Raw genomic sequence first — 13,009 nt, 5'->3', positions numbered from 1 at the left:
GGGGGGGGGGGGGGTGCCTTTCCTCCCTGGAGATGTCTAGCCCTTGGTGTCTCATGCTCTCCTTTTTCCTTGTTTCACTATTTCATCTTTGTCAATTACATCCTCCAGTAAATTTTTGAGAGTTTGTCCTAGTTCTTGTCCAGTGGCTTAGCTAAATATAGAATTTGAAACAGGTTCATTTTCCTTCAGAATTTTAAAGCTATTCCTCCTTTGTTTTTCATCGTTATTATTGGTAGATCTGAAACTATAGTAATTCTGAATCCTTAAGTATGAAACTTATCACCACATTCCCTGAACCCTACCTCTAAACCTGTGGAATCTTCTCTGTTTTAGAAATTTACAGCCAGGTGTTATAAGTATGGTTGGCTTTCATTTATTGTGGGATGCTCTAATTGGGCCCTTTCAATTTGGTTATTCATGTTCCTTGGACCTAGACATTTTTCTTGATCTCGTTGATTTCTCCCCTGTGCTCCTACCTCTGCCCTCCAGTATTTTTTCCTTTATGCAACTTCCATTATTTGAATGTTGAAGTTCCTGGTCTGGTCCTCTAATTGTCTTCCCCACTCTATTCATTTTGTTTGACTACTTTAAAGATGTTTTTTTCTTTGACTTTTTTTTTCATCTTAGATTTACACAGAGCTTTCATGCAATCAGCTATCAATAATTTTAAAAAATTTCCGATTAAAAAAATTTCTAATTAACATTTAAAATTTTTTTCTAATCAGTTATATATGACAGCAGAATGCACTTCATTTCATTGTGCACAAATGGAGCACAACTTTTCATTTCTCTGGTTGTATATGATGTAGAGTTGCACCATTTGTGCAGTCATACATGTACCTAGGGTAATGATGTCCTTATCATTCTACCATTTTTCCTACCCCCATGCCCCCTCCCTCCATTATGGATCAGAATCCACTTATCAGAAAGAAAATTTAGCCTTTGATTTTTTGGTGATTGGCTTACTTAGCATGATGTTCTCCAACTCCATCCATTTACCTGAAAATGCCATAATTTTATTCTCTTTTAATGCCAAGTAATATTCCATTGTGTATATATACCATAGTTTCTTTATCCATTCATCTATTGAAGGGCATCTAGGTTGCTTCCACAGTTTAGCCATTGTGAATTGTGCTGCTATAAACACTGAAGTGGCCGTGTTAGTATAGTACGCTGTTTTTAAGTCTTTAGGGTGTAGACTGAGGAGAGGGATAGCTGGGTCAAATGGTGGTTCCATTCCAAGTTTTCTAAGGAATCTCCGTACAGCTTTCCAGATTGATTGCTACCAGCAATGAATGAATGTGCCTTTTCCCCCATATCTTCGTCAACACTTATTGTTGCTTGTATTCTTGAAAACTGCCATTCTGCCATGAAATTAAATCTTAGAGTAGTTTTGATTTGCATTTCTCTAATTGCTAGAGATGTTGAACATTTTTTCCATATATTTGTTGATTGATTGTATTTCTTCTTCGGAGAAGTGTCTGTTCAACTCCTTAGTGCATTTATTGATTGGGTTGTCTGTATTTTTTGGTATTTTTTTGAGTTCTTTATAAATCCTGGAGATCAGTGCTCTCTATCTGATGTGTGTGTGGTAAAAATTTGCTCTCTCATTCTGTAGGCTCTCTCTTCACCTCATTGATTGTTTCTTTTGCTGAGAAGAAGCTTTTTAGTTTGAATCCATCCCATTTATTGATTCTTGATTTTATTTCTTGCGCTTTAGGAATCTGATTAAGGAAGTCAGGACCTAATCTGACATGATGAAGATTTGAGCCTACTTTTTCCTCTGTTAGGTGCAGGATCTCTGGTCTAATTCCTAGGTCCTTGATCCACTTTGAGTTTTGTGCGTGGTGAGAGATAGGGGTTTAATTTCATTTTGCTGCGTTTGGACTTCCAGTTTTCCCAGCACCATTTCTTGAATAAGCTATCTTTTCTCCAATGTATATTTTCAGTGCCTTTGTCTAGGAAGAGATACTTTAGAGATCTTATCAGCCTTCTCATCCAGCTTTTCTGTTGAATTTCCCAGATCTGTATCATGTTTTTGCCTTTTGAGAACTTTTTTTATGGAATCTCAATATTCTTTTTTTCATATGATTTTATTCTTGTAATGTAGTTACAATATCTTGTTCATGTGAGGATAATGAGTTTTGAAATTTTCATTTTCCTAACATCTGTTTCCTCCAAGTTGCTTATTTCTTTTACTCTGATGCCTGTCTTCATTTGTTTTTTTTCGAGCACACAGGTGAGGCTTGCCACGTGTAAGCTTCACTGTGGGATTATCTGTGGCATGTAGGGGAACCTGCCTAGATGTTTTCTCTTAGCAGATCCAGCTCTTGAGAGGAGAGTATAGCAGGGGTAAGGGATGGCTTCCAGCCTTCTTGGAACTGAGCTGGGGAGTCCCCCAGGCAGTGGTCAATAAGTGAAATCCTTATTCCCGGTTTTCTGTTGTTGTTCTCAAATATGCCTAGTGTCTCCAACCCAGAAATCTGTTTCACCATTTCAGCACATTTCTGTGTAAGGAAAGAACTAAATGAAGGGAAGAGAAGGGAGAGGTGTCCCAATAGTAACAGGTTTATTAGGAACAAACCTGCAGAGGGGATCCAGTGGAGACTGAGACCTGTCTTCCGACTTCTGCTTACAGCCTGGGATCATTATAAGAACATGAGAGAGTGGGAGAAATTTTGCATTTAGGCTGTTGCTAGGGGGTTGTCAGGAAAGGATGCTTGTGGTCTCACCTCCATTGTTGAAGTGGTCATTGTTTCAGGTGGAACCAAGATGACAGAGTATTGTCTGGGGGTTTAGTCGGAGTAACTGGGAGGTGACTCTTGTTCGAAGATGAAGGATATATTTCAAAATGGTAATACCTGTGTCGAGTTCTCCCTAACATTCTGGACATCCAGAATGGGAGAGCGGCACTGGTCTACTGCGAGTGACATGGAGTTGTGGGAACCACCTAAGGCGGTGCTTCCTGTGCACACAAATCATGTGGGATCTAGTGAAGAGGTAAGGGCTGATGCAGTAGCTCCGGGCTTGAGTCTGAGATCTGCTATCTAGTAAGCTTTTTGCTGCTGGTCTGAGGTGAGATCACACTTCCAGCAGCAAGGACCCAAGACTTCTCTAACAGCTTTTCACCTGGCCCTCCTTACTTTCCACGAATTCTTCATCACTATTGTCACCCCAGTTCTAAAGCTTCTGGCTGCTGCCTTCAGGATTCTGTGGTGTGTGTGGAGTTGGTTCTCAGTTTTATCTTTATCATTGCTGACTCAAGGCCCAGCTTTCTCAGGTTGATAGAGTCAGTTGCTACTGGCTTACCAGCTTACTAGCTTCCAAAATGTCACTGTCCCCGTCTTTCATTTTCCCTCTATCTTTTGGGGGGTGGGGGGCATAATTCTTTCATTTTGTGGTGCGGTGGGGGTTGGTCAGGAAGAAGCAAAATTGTGTGTGTTCTGCCATATTAACCCTAACTCTAACCATCTGCTAAAGTATTTCCCTCAATTTTGTTATATCTGTGTAAACAGAGTTTGTTTTGTAATTCATAACTACTGTAGTATGCCTCTGGGTCTTTGCATACAGTGTTCTCTAATTCTCTCTCTTTTGTCTGCCTGCCAAATTCTTTTTTTTTTTAATTTTCTTTGCAGTGTTGGGGATTGCTAGGCAAGCACTCTACCACCCAGCTGCACCCACAGCCCTATCTGACACAGTCTTCAAGACCCAGATCCAGGGCTGGCTTCTGTGAAGCCCCCTTTGTTTCAGAGTTGTTATAGCTGTTGTGTTGTCATGATTCTTCCCGTAGCCAGCTGTTTATACAGTAATCCAGCTATGCAGTATTTTCCAAAGATTGTGAACTCCTCAGGGTAGGCTTGTGTCTTTGCATCTCAGTACCCAGTACAATTAAGAGCTTATGGATACCTAACAATTGAATTAATTTCTGTGCATGTCTATATTTTTCTTTTTTAAAATTTTCTGCTCTCTCTGTCTTTTCTTTATATTAAGAGGCTATTATATCACATGTTCAAGGCCAACCTGGGCAACTGAGCAAGACTCCATCTCAAAACAAAATAAAAAGTTTGGGAAATAGGGCACTTGCCTAACATGTGCAAGGCTCTTGGTTCAATCCTTCAATCCCCAGTCCTGGGTGGGGAAGAAAAGTCAATGATTAGTATAAATATAAGTTCTCAGTTTCTAAAAACTACCCTATTAATTTAGATTTAAATATTATATAGACATCCATTTTACATCTAAATATCAATAAAAGACAAAATTTCCCTTAGCCTTAATGAAGGCAAAATAATTACCCCCAACTAAAGTGATCTATTGAAGGAGTTTGAATTTAAAATATTTAAATAAATTAAATGTAAATCTTTTTTAGTTTCAATTATTATTTTTTTAAGTCTACCAAGCTTCCAGGGCTCCTTTCAAATTTCTTGCCTATAAGACCTTTTTAGAGCAAATGAAGTACCGTTAAAATTTAACCCAAACTTTGGATTGTGCAGAGGGGAGTGAGGGGAGGGGCAGGGGAATGGGGATGGGAAAGATGGTGGAATGAGGTGGACATTATTACCCTATATACATGTAGTGATTACACTTCTGGTCTGATTCTGCATCATGTTCAGCCACAGGAAGGAGAAGTTGTGCTCCATTTGTGTACAATGTGTCAAAATGCATTCTATTGTCATGAATAACTAATTAGAACAAAAAAAAAATTTAACCCAGAAATTGTAAATAACACCATAGTCTAGTCAGCATGTAATTTAAATAATGGAATCAATAAAAATGTACAATCACGCTCACCATTGCTAGCTTAGTGTGAATTTCAGACATCATGTCAGCTCTCAAAGTTTTGTAGACCAAATAATTTTTCATCACCTAACAAAACATAAAAATGCCTTTCAAATTGAAAATCTAGTATTACTTGCATTATTTAAGAGCATGTTTAAGTTAGAGCTTTTACATTAAGCTACTATAAACATGCTATATTTTAGTTGATTCAATTGCAATTATACAGAACGTTGGCATGTTTACTTAAATTTACTTTTTACTATTATTCATTTAAAAATATTTTTCACTGCCAGGCGCTGTGGCGCATGCTTGTAATTCTAGTGCCTCATGAGGCAAAGGCAGAAGGATTGCGAGTTCAAAGCCAGCCTTAGGAACAGTGAGGCGCTAAGCAACTCGGTGAGATCCTGTCTGTAAATAAAACACAAAATAAGGACTGGGGTTGTGGCTCAGTGGTAGAGTGCTTGCCTAGCATGCACGAGGCACTGGGTTCGATTCTCGCACCACATAAATGTAAAATAAAGATATTGTGTCCACTTAAGAATAAATATTTTAATAAAAAATAAAATACAAAATAGGGCTGGGATGTATGTGGCTCAGTGGTTGAGTGCCCCTGAGATTAATCCTCAGTACCAAAAAGTTTTATATATATATATATATTTTTTTTTTCCACAGGCCTGGGCTGTAGCTTAGTGGTAGAGCGCTTGCCTAGTATGTGTGAGACTCTGGGTTCGATCCTCAGCACCACAGAAATAAAGCTATTGTGTCCATTTACAACTAAAAATAATTTAAAAAATATTTTTCACAGGTAAAAAAATAAGTGGATTATTATTTAAAGTGAGCTTCAGGGAATAACATGTTGGCATTCCATCATAAATATTCAAGGATGATTTCAAAAATACATTTTAGTTTGTAATTCCTTAAAGGTCATTTCTTTTCTAAAATTTACTTTGCAATTCATGATTTTTCTCTGCATCTGTTAATAGCATAATCCAATGTATATCCCCTTTATACCTATTTCAGAAATTGTGAGTGACAAAATGAATGTAAATTGGGACGTTGATTCCCGCTAATCTTTTGGTCTTCATCTTCTTTGATAACCAGCTATTGATTTCTGACTTTTGAAGATGGATGAAGGTACAGAAATTTCAAGTGATGGAAATTCCTTGATCAAAGCAGTCCATCAGAGCCGACTTCGCCTCACAAGACTTTTGCTAGAAGGTGGTGCCTACATCAATGAGAGCAATGACCGCGGGGAAACGCCTTTAATGATTGCTTGTAAGACCAAACATGTCGATCACCAGAGTGTCAGTAAAGCCAAAATGGTGAAGTACCTGTTAGAAAACAGTGCTGATCCCAATATACAGGACAAATCTGGGAAAACTGCCTTGATGCACGCTTGCTTAGAAAAAGCTGGTCCAGAAGTTGTTTCTTTGCTCCTAAAGAGTGGGGCTGACCTCAGCTTGCAAGACCATTCTGGTTACTCAGCTCTTGTTTATGCAATAAATGCAGAAGACAGGGAGACCCTGAAAGTTCTCCTTAGTGCTTGCAAGGCGAAGGGGAAAGAGGTCATCATTATAACCACTGCAAAATCACCCTCTGGGAGGTACACTACCAAACAGTACCTAAATGTGCCTCCTGCAGACATCGATGGGTGTCATTCCCCAGCCACCTGCACCACTCCTTCTGAGATAGACATCAAAACAGCCTCATCGCAACTTTCACATTTTTCTGAAACTGAACTGACGCTTTTTGGCTTTAAAGACCGGGAGGCCTGCGGAAGCAGTGATGATATCTGGGAACCAGGCTCCCCTGTGAGGAAGCCTGCAGTGTCCCCTAATGGGCCCAAGCTATCCCAGGGTCCAGCCTGGATCAAAAGTACCCCATTATTAAAGCACCAGAACAGAGTGGCCTCCTTGCAAGAGGAGCTCCTGGATATTACACCAGAGGAAGAATTCTCCTCCAAAACCAATGGGCTGGCACTTTCTAAGCGATTCATCACAAGGCACCAAAGCATTGATGTAAAAGATACTGCACATTTGCTCAGAACCTTTGATCAGGCTGGTTCGAGGAAGATGTCATATGATGAAATAAATTATCAATCTCTGTTTCCAGATGGAAATCAGCCATGCGTTGAAATTCCTGTTGACCAGGACCCAGACCCTAACCAGACGATATTTACCTCCACCTTGAGAAGCATAGTTCAAAAAAGAAACTCAGGGGCGAATCACTACAGCTCTGATTCCCAGCTCTCCGAAGGCCTTATTCCACCAACTTTAGAAGATGGCAAAGCATTTACAGGAAAAAAGAAGATCCTCTCGCCATCTCCTTCACTGTTGTCAGGCTCCAAAGAATTGTCAGAGACCATCCCCTCAGGGCCCCTGAGCAGGAGAAATCATGCAGTTTTAGAAAGGCGGGGTTCTGGAGCTTTCCCTTTAGATCACAATATTATGCAGACCAGGCCTGGGTTTCTGCCACCCTTAAATGTAAATCCTCACCCTCCCAACTCAGATGTCAATGTCAACAATAGGATTTGCAGCCTTCTTTCTTGTGGTCAAAAAGTGCTTATGCCAACAGTTCCTATTTTCCCTAAAGAATTAAAAAGTAAAAAAATGTTGTTAAGGAGACAGTCTTTGCAAACAGAACAAATTAAGCAATTGGTAAATTTTTAAGAGAAGGCTACAAAACACATTGTCTTCAGATGTCTGTGTCAGAGAAATACACACCTAGAAAAGAAAATGTCCATCCTTTTAAGTCTTGTAATTGGTTAGCCCATTGTGGTTAGGTAGACTAAAATATTATATGTTTTGAATTAAGCACTGTGAACACATGCATATTGTATAGCTTCTGCTAAGGGAATTCTCTCAAACAAAATGAAAGTTATTTTTCTCAAAGCTTCCAATATTTATCAGCCTTCATGTGGTCCAGGTTTTCCATTTAAACAAAAATGAGCAAAGGAAGGTCACAATATTTTGAAGATTTTTAAAAAAATTTTCAGAAATGTTTTTATTAGGAAACAATGTTTTCAAGTCATAATTATTTACCATTTCATGTCAACAAATAAGGTGATGATTTTCCACAATGCGAAAAGCATAAAAGAAAACGACAGCTCTAAAATGTTCTAACTTCAATCAACCCAAGCTACAAAGAAAGAAAGATCAAATTCTGAAAAAAAAAAAATGTTGACTGCAGGTAGGTTAAGAGTTAATTTAAAAATTTAAAAGGTCAAAACACTATAGTTAAAATAGGCCACCCGTATTCGTCGTGTCAGCTAAATCAGTATCAAACTGGCAGGGTCAGGGATTTTACAAGCTACTAATAACCTATGCCAAGTTTTTTGTGTGCTTTTTATTTTGCTTTGGTTGTTTTTAAACAACCTTATATACACTGCTGTCTTATGGTATTATTCTTGTACCACATCTTTTAATTCCTGTTATTTTTGGAAGTAGTCTACAGGTTTCCAATAACAAGATAATACAGAATTCAAAAAGCATTCTTCCTAAATTACATCAAAATATACTTGTCTTCCAAAAAGAAAAAAAAAAACAACCAACAAGAAAAAAAAAAAGGTTGACATTTATCACAAACAGAAAATAATGCTTGCTTCATTTTAAAAAAGAAAGGCCAATTATTAGATTAGTTTAGGTAAACTTAAAATTAAGAAAGCCAGTAGAAACTTAATGACAAAATGTGTTAAATATTTGGTCAATATTAAGCAATATCTTTTAATTTCAATATGCAGTTATTAGACATTCATATAATAAAGATACATAAGGATAACCTCAGTGTGACATTCTAATCACGTAGTATTTTAGGACCTGTGCATAACTTCTAAAAAGATAAATGCTACTATTAGAAAATATTTAAAAATGATTACATTATCTACATAACTTTAAAGTATGGTGTTTATACAAAGATTACTTACTTCTTTCTAGCAATTCTAAAACAGAATAAACCAAACTATACAAAACCTGAGTGTACTAACCAGAATATTGTCATATACAATATTATTTTTTTGCATTCTGTAATGAGGGAGATCTTAACAATTGGCATGATGCTCTTCTTGGTAATTTGACAAAAGCAAGTTGTAATATACATAGTGATTATTTATGTCTCGTGGCTTTTATTTTAAAAAGTAATTGGAGGTTTTTCATTTGATGTTTTGAAAAAAATAATATTCATCACATTAGAAATATTTTTTTATTCAGAATTTAAAATTGCACCAGAGGTTCTTAAGTAGGTAAATGTTTTTTGTGAGTTAATGTCAAGAAAAATGCTTGTGTTCAAGTTGTAAGGATACAGTTTAAATGAATATGTAAATAGATTAGTTCATAAACAAAATGGTATCAATAAAAATTTAAAATATCATCTTGATTATTGCTGATTTTTATTTATTTCTTAAATACTAATAATAAATATTTCTACAAATTTCAATGGAAACAGCCACATATGTTACTTTGAAGAAATACAAAATCAAGAAAAACCTGATATTCTCATTCCAACATGACAAAATTTTTATGGGATTAAAAATTTGGGGCCATATTTGGAAGAATTTTTCACCTGCTAGCCATCTTCAGAACATTGTAGGTGCTGAGATTTTTGGAGTCCAATTGTAAAGTGATCCCATGGGACTTTTCACTCCATAAAGTGGAATATATACTGTGGGTACCAATGTGCAGATATTTGCAGTGTGTGCGTGTGTATGTGTGTGTGTGTGTAAGATCTATTTTAAATTATATTTTTAACTTTATGTAAGTATGATTTCATGTGAAATTCTGATGGTACTTCATTAACAAGTTTTACAGGTACCATTTTCAGTCTCTTGGGACTGGTACTTCCAAGAATGTAGCTGACACTAATAGTAAGAATTGTTCAGTAGAGGACATCGGGCAGTCCCAGTTACTGAGACAAGTGTTGACAATGTGCATCCAATTTGATTCCCATATGGCTTACTTGAGAGAGAGAGAATGAACTGGTGAGGGTGATGAGAAGTATATTCCTCAGGTTTTTAAATTTTTTTATTTCCTGATGCTTTGACATCCTAGGGTCTTGTTGATACTCTTACCTGAATAATAATAAAACTTTTTTTTTTAAATGGGTCTTGCTGTGTGTTACCCAGGCTGACTTCAAACTCCTGGGCTCAAGCAATACTCCTACTTCAGCCTCCCAAATAGCTGGGACTATAGGCACATCACTGTGCCCAACTCAAAACCTACATTATAAAACAAGAAGGGTCTAGCCCAATGAGAAGTCATAATTCTTAATAGATTAACATTTGAGTTTATATAGCCTTCTTTGGTGCCAGAACTCCTTATATTGTGTACCTTCTTTGAATGTCTATAGTTTCTTTCTTTCTTCCTTCCTTCCTTCCTTCCTTCCTTCCTTCCTTCCTTCCTTCCTTTCTTTCTTTCTTTCGTTGTAGATGGATACAATACCTTTATTTATTTATTTCTATGTGGTGCTAAGGATTGAACCCAGTGCCTCACATGTGCTGAATAAGCGCTCACTGGAGCTACAACCCCAGCCCATTTCTACAGTTTGTTTGTTTGGTTGTTTTTTGCTGTACTAGAAATAGAACCCAAAGGTGTTCTACCACTCAGCTGTATTCTCAATCTTTTTTTTTTTTTAAGTTTTGAGACAGGGTCTCACTAAATTGCTGAGGCTAGCTTATGATCTCCTGCCTCAGCCTCCCGAGTTGCTAGGATTACAAACATGTGCCTCGGATACAGAATGTCTTCAATTCTTAAAAGGTAGGAAAAGAAAAAACAAACAAACAAACAAACTGAAAAGAATAGTTAATGTTGCAATTAACAACATTAACAAGAAAAAAATTTTAAAGAACCTTAATTGGCTAGAACACTGGAACAAAACCAATAGGCTAAAAGCTTAACAGTCATGGATCTCATATGTTTAGGTTTTGAAAATCAGTTGCATAAGATTAAGATGATCGACAATTAATAAGGCAAAAATATGACACTTATTTAATTCCTAGCTTAATATAATTCAAGTATGATGGGATTGCCAACAGGGATAAGACTATGTTATTAAAAGATTAATCAGTGCCTTCTACTGATTCTGCACTCATAGGTCATATCTGAAACAGTGGTTTTAATTCTAGATACCAAATATTAAACCAAAGTATATACATAAGAAAATGAAAAAGATGGTAAAGGCACCTTTTTTGTTTTGTTTTGTTTTTGTTTTTTGTTTAGTACTAGAGATTTAATCCAGGGCACTTTACAACTGAGGTTACTACAGAGCCACCTCCCCAGCCATATATATATGGCTGGGGAGAGAGAGAGAGAGAGAGAGAGAGAGAGAGAGAGAGAGAGAGAATCACTAAGTTGTTTAGGGACACCTTAAATTGCTGAGGCTGACCTTGAGCTTCTGATCCTCCTGTCTCAGCCTCTGAAGTTGCTAGGATCATGGGTGTGCACCATCACCTACCCTGAAAATGTTTTAAATAGGTTGAATAATTAGTGTTGTTTAGCCTATAGATAAAAGGACTCAATTGAAATGAGCGAGTTGGTCTACAATACTCTAAGGACTGGTGATTGACTTAGTCCAGAATCCTCCAGATAAAAACAAACTAGGACCAGAAAATGAAGTTACAGAAACATTTCAGTTCCCTTGCAGCTACTAAAAACTCTCTTTCTATGGAAAAGCCTGTTCTAGAAAGATGTGAACTGCCATTTCTGGAAATAAGCAGAGAGGATGTTGATCAGACATTTGACAAAAGAGATTCTCCTTTCAACCAGAAGGTTCTTTGAGATAGCCTTTTCTTATTAATAGCATTATGTAAAGTTGGGACAAGTTGAAAACTAATTGTCAAAAATAGATTTTGGGATTTCAATCACCCACAAGACTTTTTAGCCATATTTTTGTGTTTATTAAGTGTTGATAATAGTGGCACAAATTTTGATTGCCAGGCAAAATATTTCAATTCAAAGGGGCTTCCTGTCAATTTGAAAAGAAATTTCCTTTGGCATCCAAGGGAAAAACACTTCCACCAAAGGACATAACGATGTTCCACTACTCACTCTGGATTCCTTTCAAAATGGGGTCATAGTGTTAGTTGGAGTGATTCTCAGAACTATAAAATCAGAGATAGAAGGAATGTGATGGAATCTGAGGCACACACAGGGCCACCCTTATATTATCATGTCCTGTGGTAAACGTGAACTATCACAACCCCATTAAGACATCATCCTCAAGTCCTCAGAACCCGCAGGGTTGGGGCACACCACCACAAACTTTTTCAACTATCAGTCCCTGCACAAAACTGTCAGCAGCAGAAGAAGTCCAACTCTGTCTGGGGCAGTCATGGAAGAATCCTTGAAGGAGCCCCAGCTTGGAAGCAGAGCTCAACAGGTTCTGTGAAGAGCACAAGCCCTCTACTCTAACACAGAGGTTGGTTGGTTTGCTGTTTCTTTTTTATTTTTTTACTGTATGGGGACGTTTTTGGGCATCATGCATGCTAGGCAAGTCTACCACTGAGCTACACCTACACGTCGAAAGCATTTGTTGTTGTTGTTTTAATTGGCCCTTGAATTGACAAAAGTAGCAACAGACTTTCACAAACAAAATTTCAGTTAAATTTCCAAAACTGTTATTCTTTCATTCCACAGAAGGGATTAAGAAGAAAGGGACAATGAATAGCCTTATTGAAGCTTTTGCAGCACCAGTCAGACGGATCCAGGACAGTTCAGTCACCAGGTGAGTCCGACTGGTACTTCTAGCAAGACAGGAACACAGGCAACATCCTTAAGAGGACAGAAGGCTGGGAGCCCCTCTAGCCTGCCTGCTTTCTTTCCCTCCAATCATGGGACCATGTGGGTAGCTTTATTAAGATTACTGTGTTAATCAACTTTTCAGTGCTATGACCAAAAGACCTGACAAGAACAACTTAGAAGATGAAAAATTTATTTTGGTCCATGGTTTAGAGGTTCAGTCCATGGTCAGATGATTCCATTGCTCTGGGCCCAAGATGAGGCAGAACATCAAGATGAAAGGGCATGGTGCAGGAAAGCTGCCCAGTTTATGACAGCCAGGAAGCGGAGACAGCTTTAAAGTACAAGAAGCCAGACATAGTATAGTCCCCAAGTCCATGCCCCCATGACCTACTTCCTCAGCCATGCCCTATCAGCCTACAGTATCACCTATTAATCCATTCAAATCATTAATTCATCAAATGGATCAATCACTAAATTAATCTAATAATGTCACCTCTGAATGT

The 13,009-nt window shown here is 37.7% G+C and overlaps 1 protein-coding gene across 5 annotated transcripts in view; it reads left to right on the top strand.

Annotated features, from left to right (window-relative positions):
• The window catches only part of Ankrd34b (ankyrin repeat domain 34B), a 19,466-nt gene extending 6,745 nt beyond the window's left edge, over nt 1-12,721 (top strand). For 4 of the 5 annotated variants that reach the window (XM_048800206.1, XM_048800205.1, XM_048800204.1 and 1 more), the window contains one exon: nt 5,878-9,141. In XM_048800206.1, the coding sequence (XP_048656163.1) occupies nt 5,901-7,445 (1,545 nt within the window). In that variant the 5' untranslated portion in view covers nt 5,878-5,900 and the 3' untranslated portion in view covers nt 7,446-9,141. Of the gene's footprint in view, nt 1-5,877; nt 9,142-12,401 lie in introns of those variants that run through there. The other variant, XR_007346414.1, reaches the window with a different exon arrangement.
• The last annotated feature ends 288 nt before the right edge of the window (nt 12,722-13,009 follow it).

The sequence above is a fragment of the Marmota marmota genome, unplaced genomic scaffold (genome assembly GCF_001458135.2).
Source record: "Marmota marmota marmota unplaced genomic scaffold, marMar, whole genome shotgun sequence".
Lineage (NCBI taxonomy): Eukaryota > Metazoa > Chordata > Mammalia > Rodentia > Sciuridae > Marmota > Marmota marmota.
Note: the sequence above shows the minus strand (reverse complement) of the source record. Positions and strands in the feature narration are given on the sequence as shown.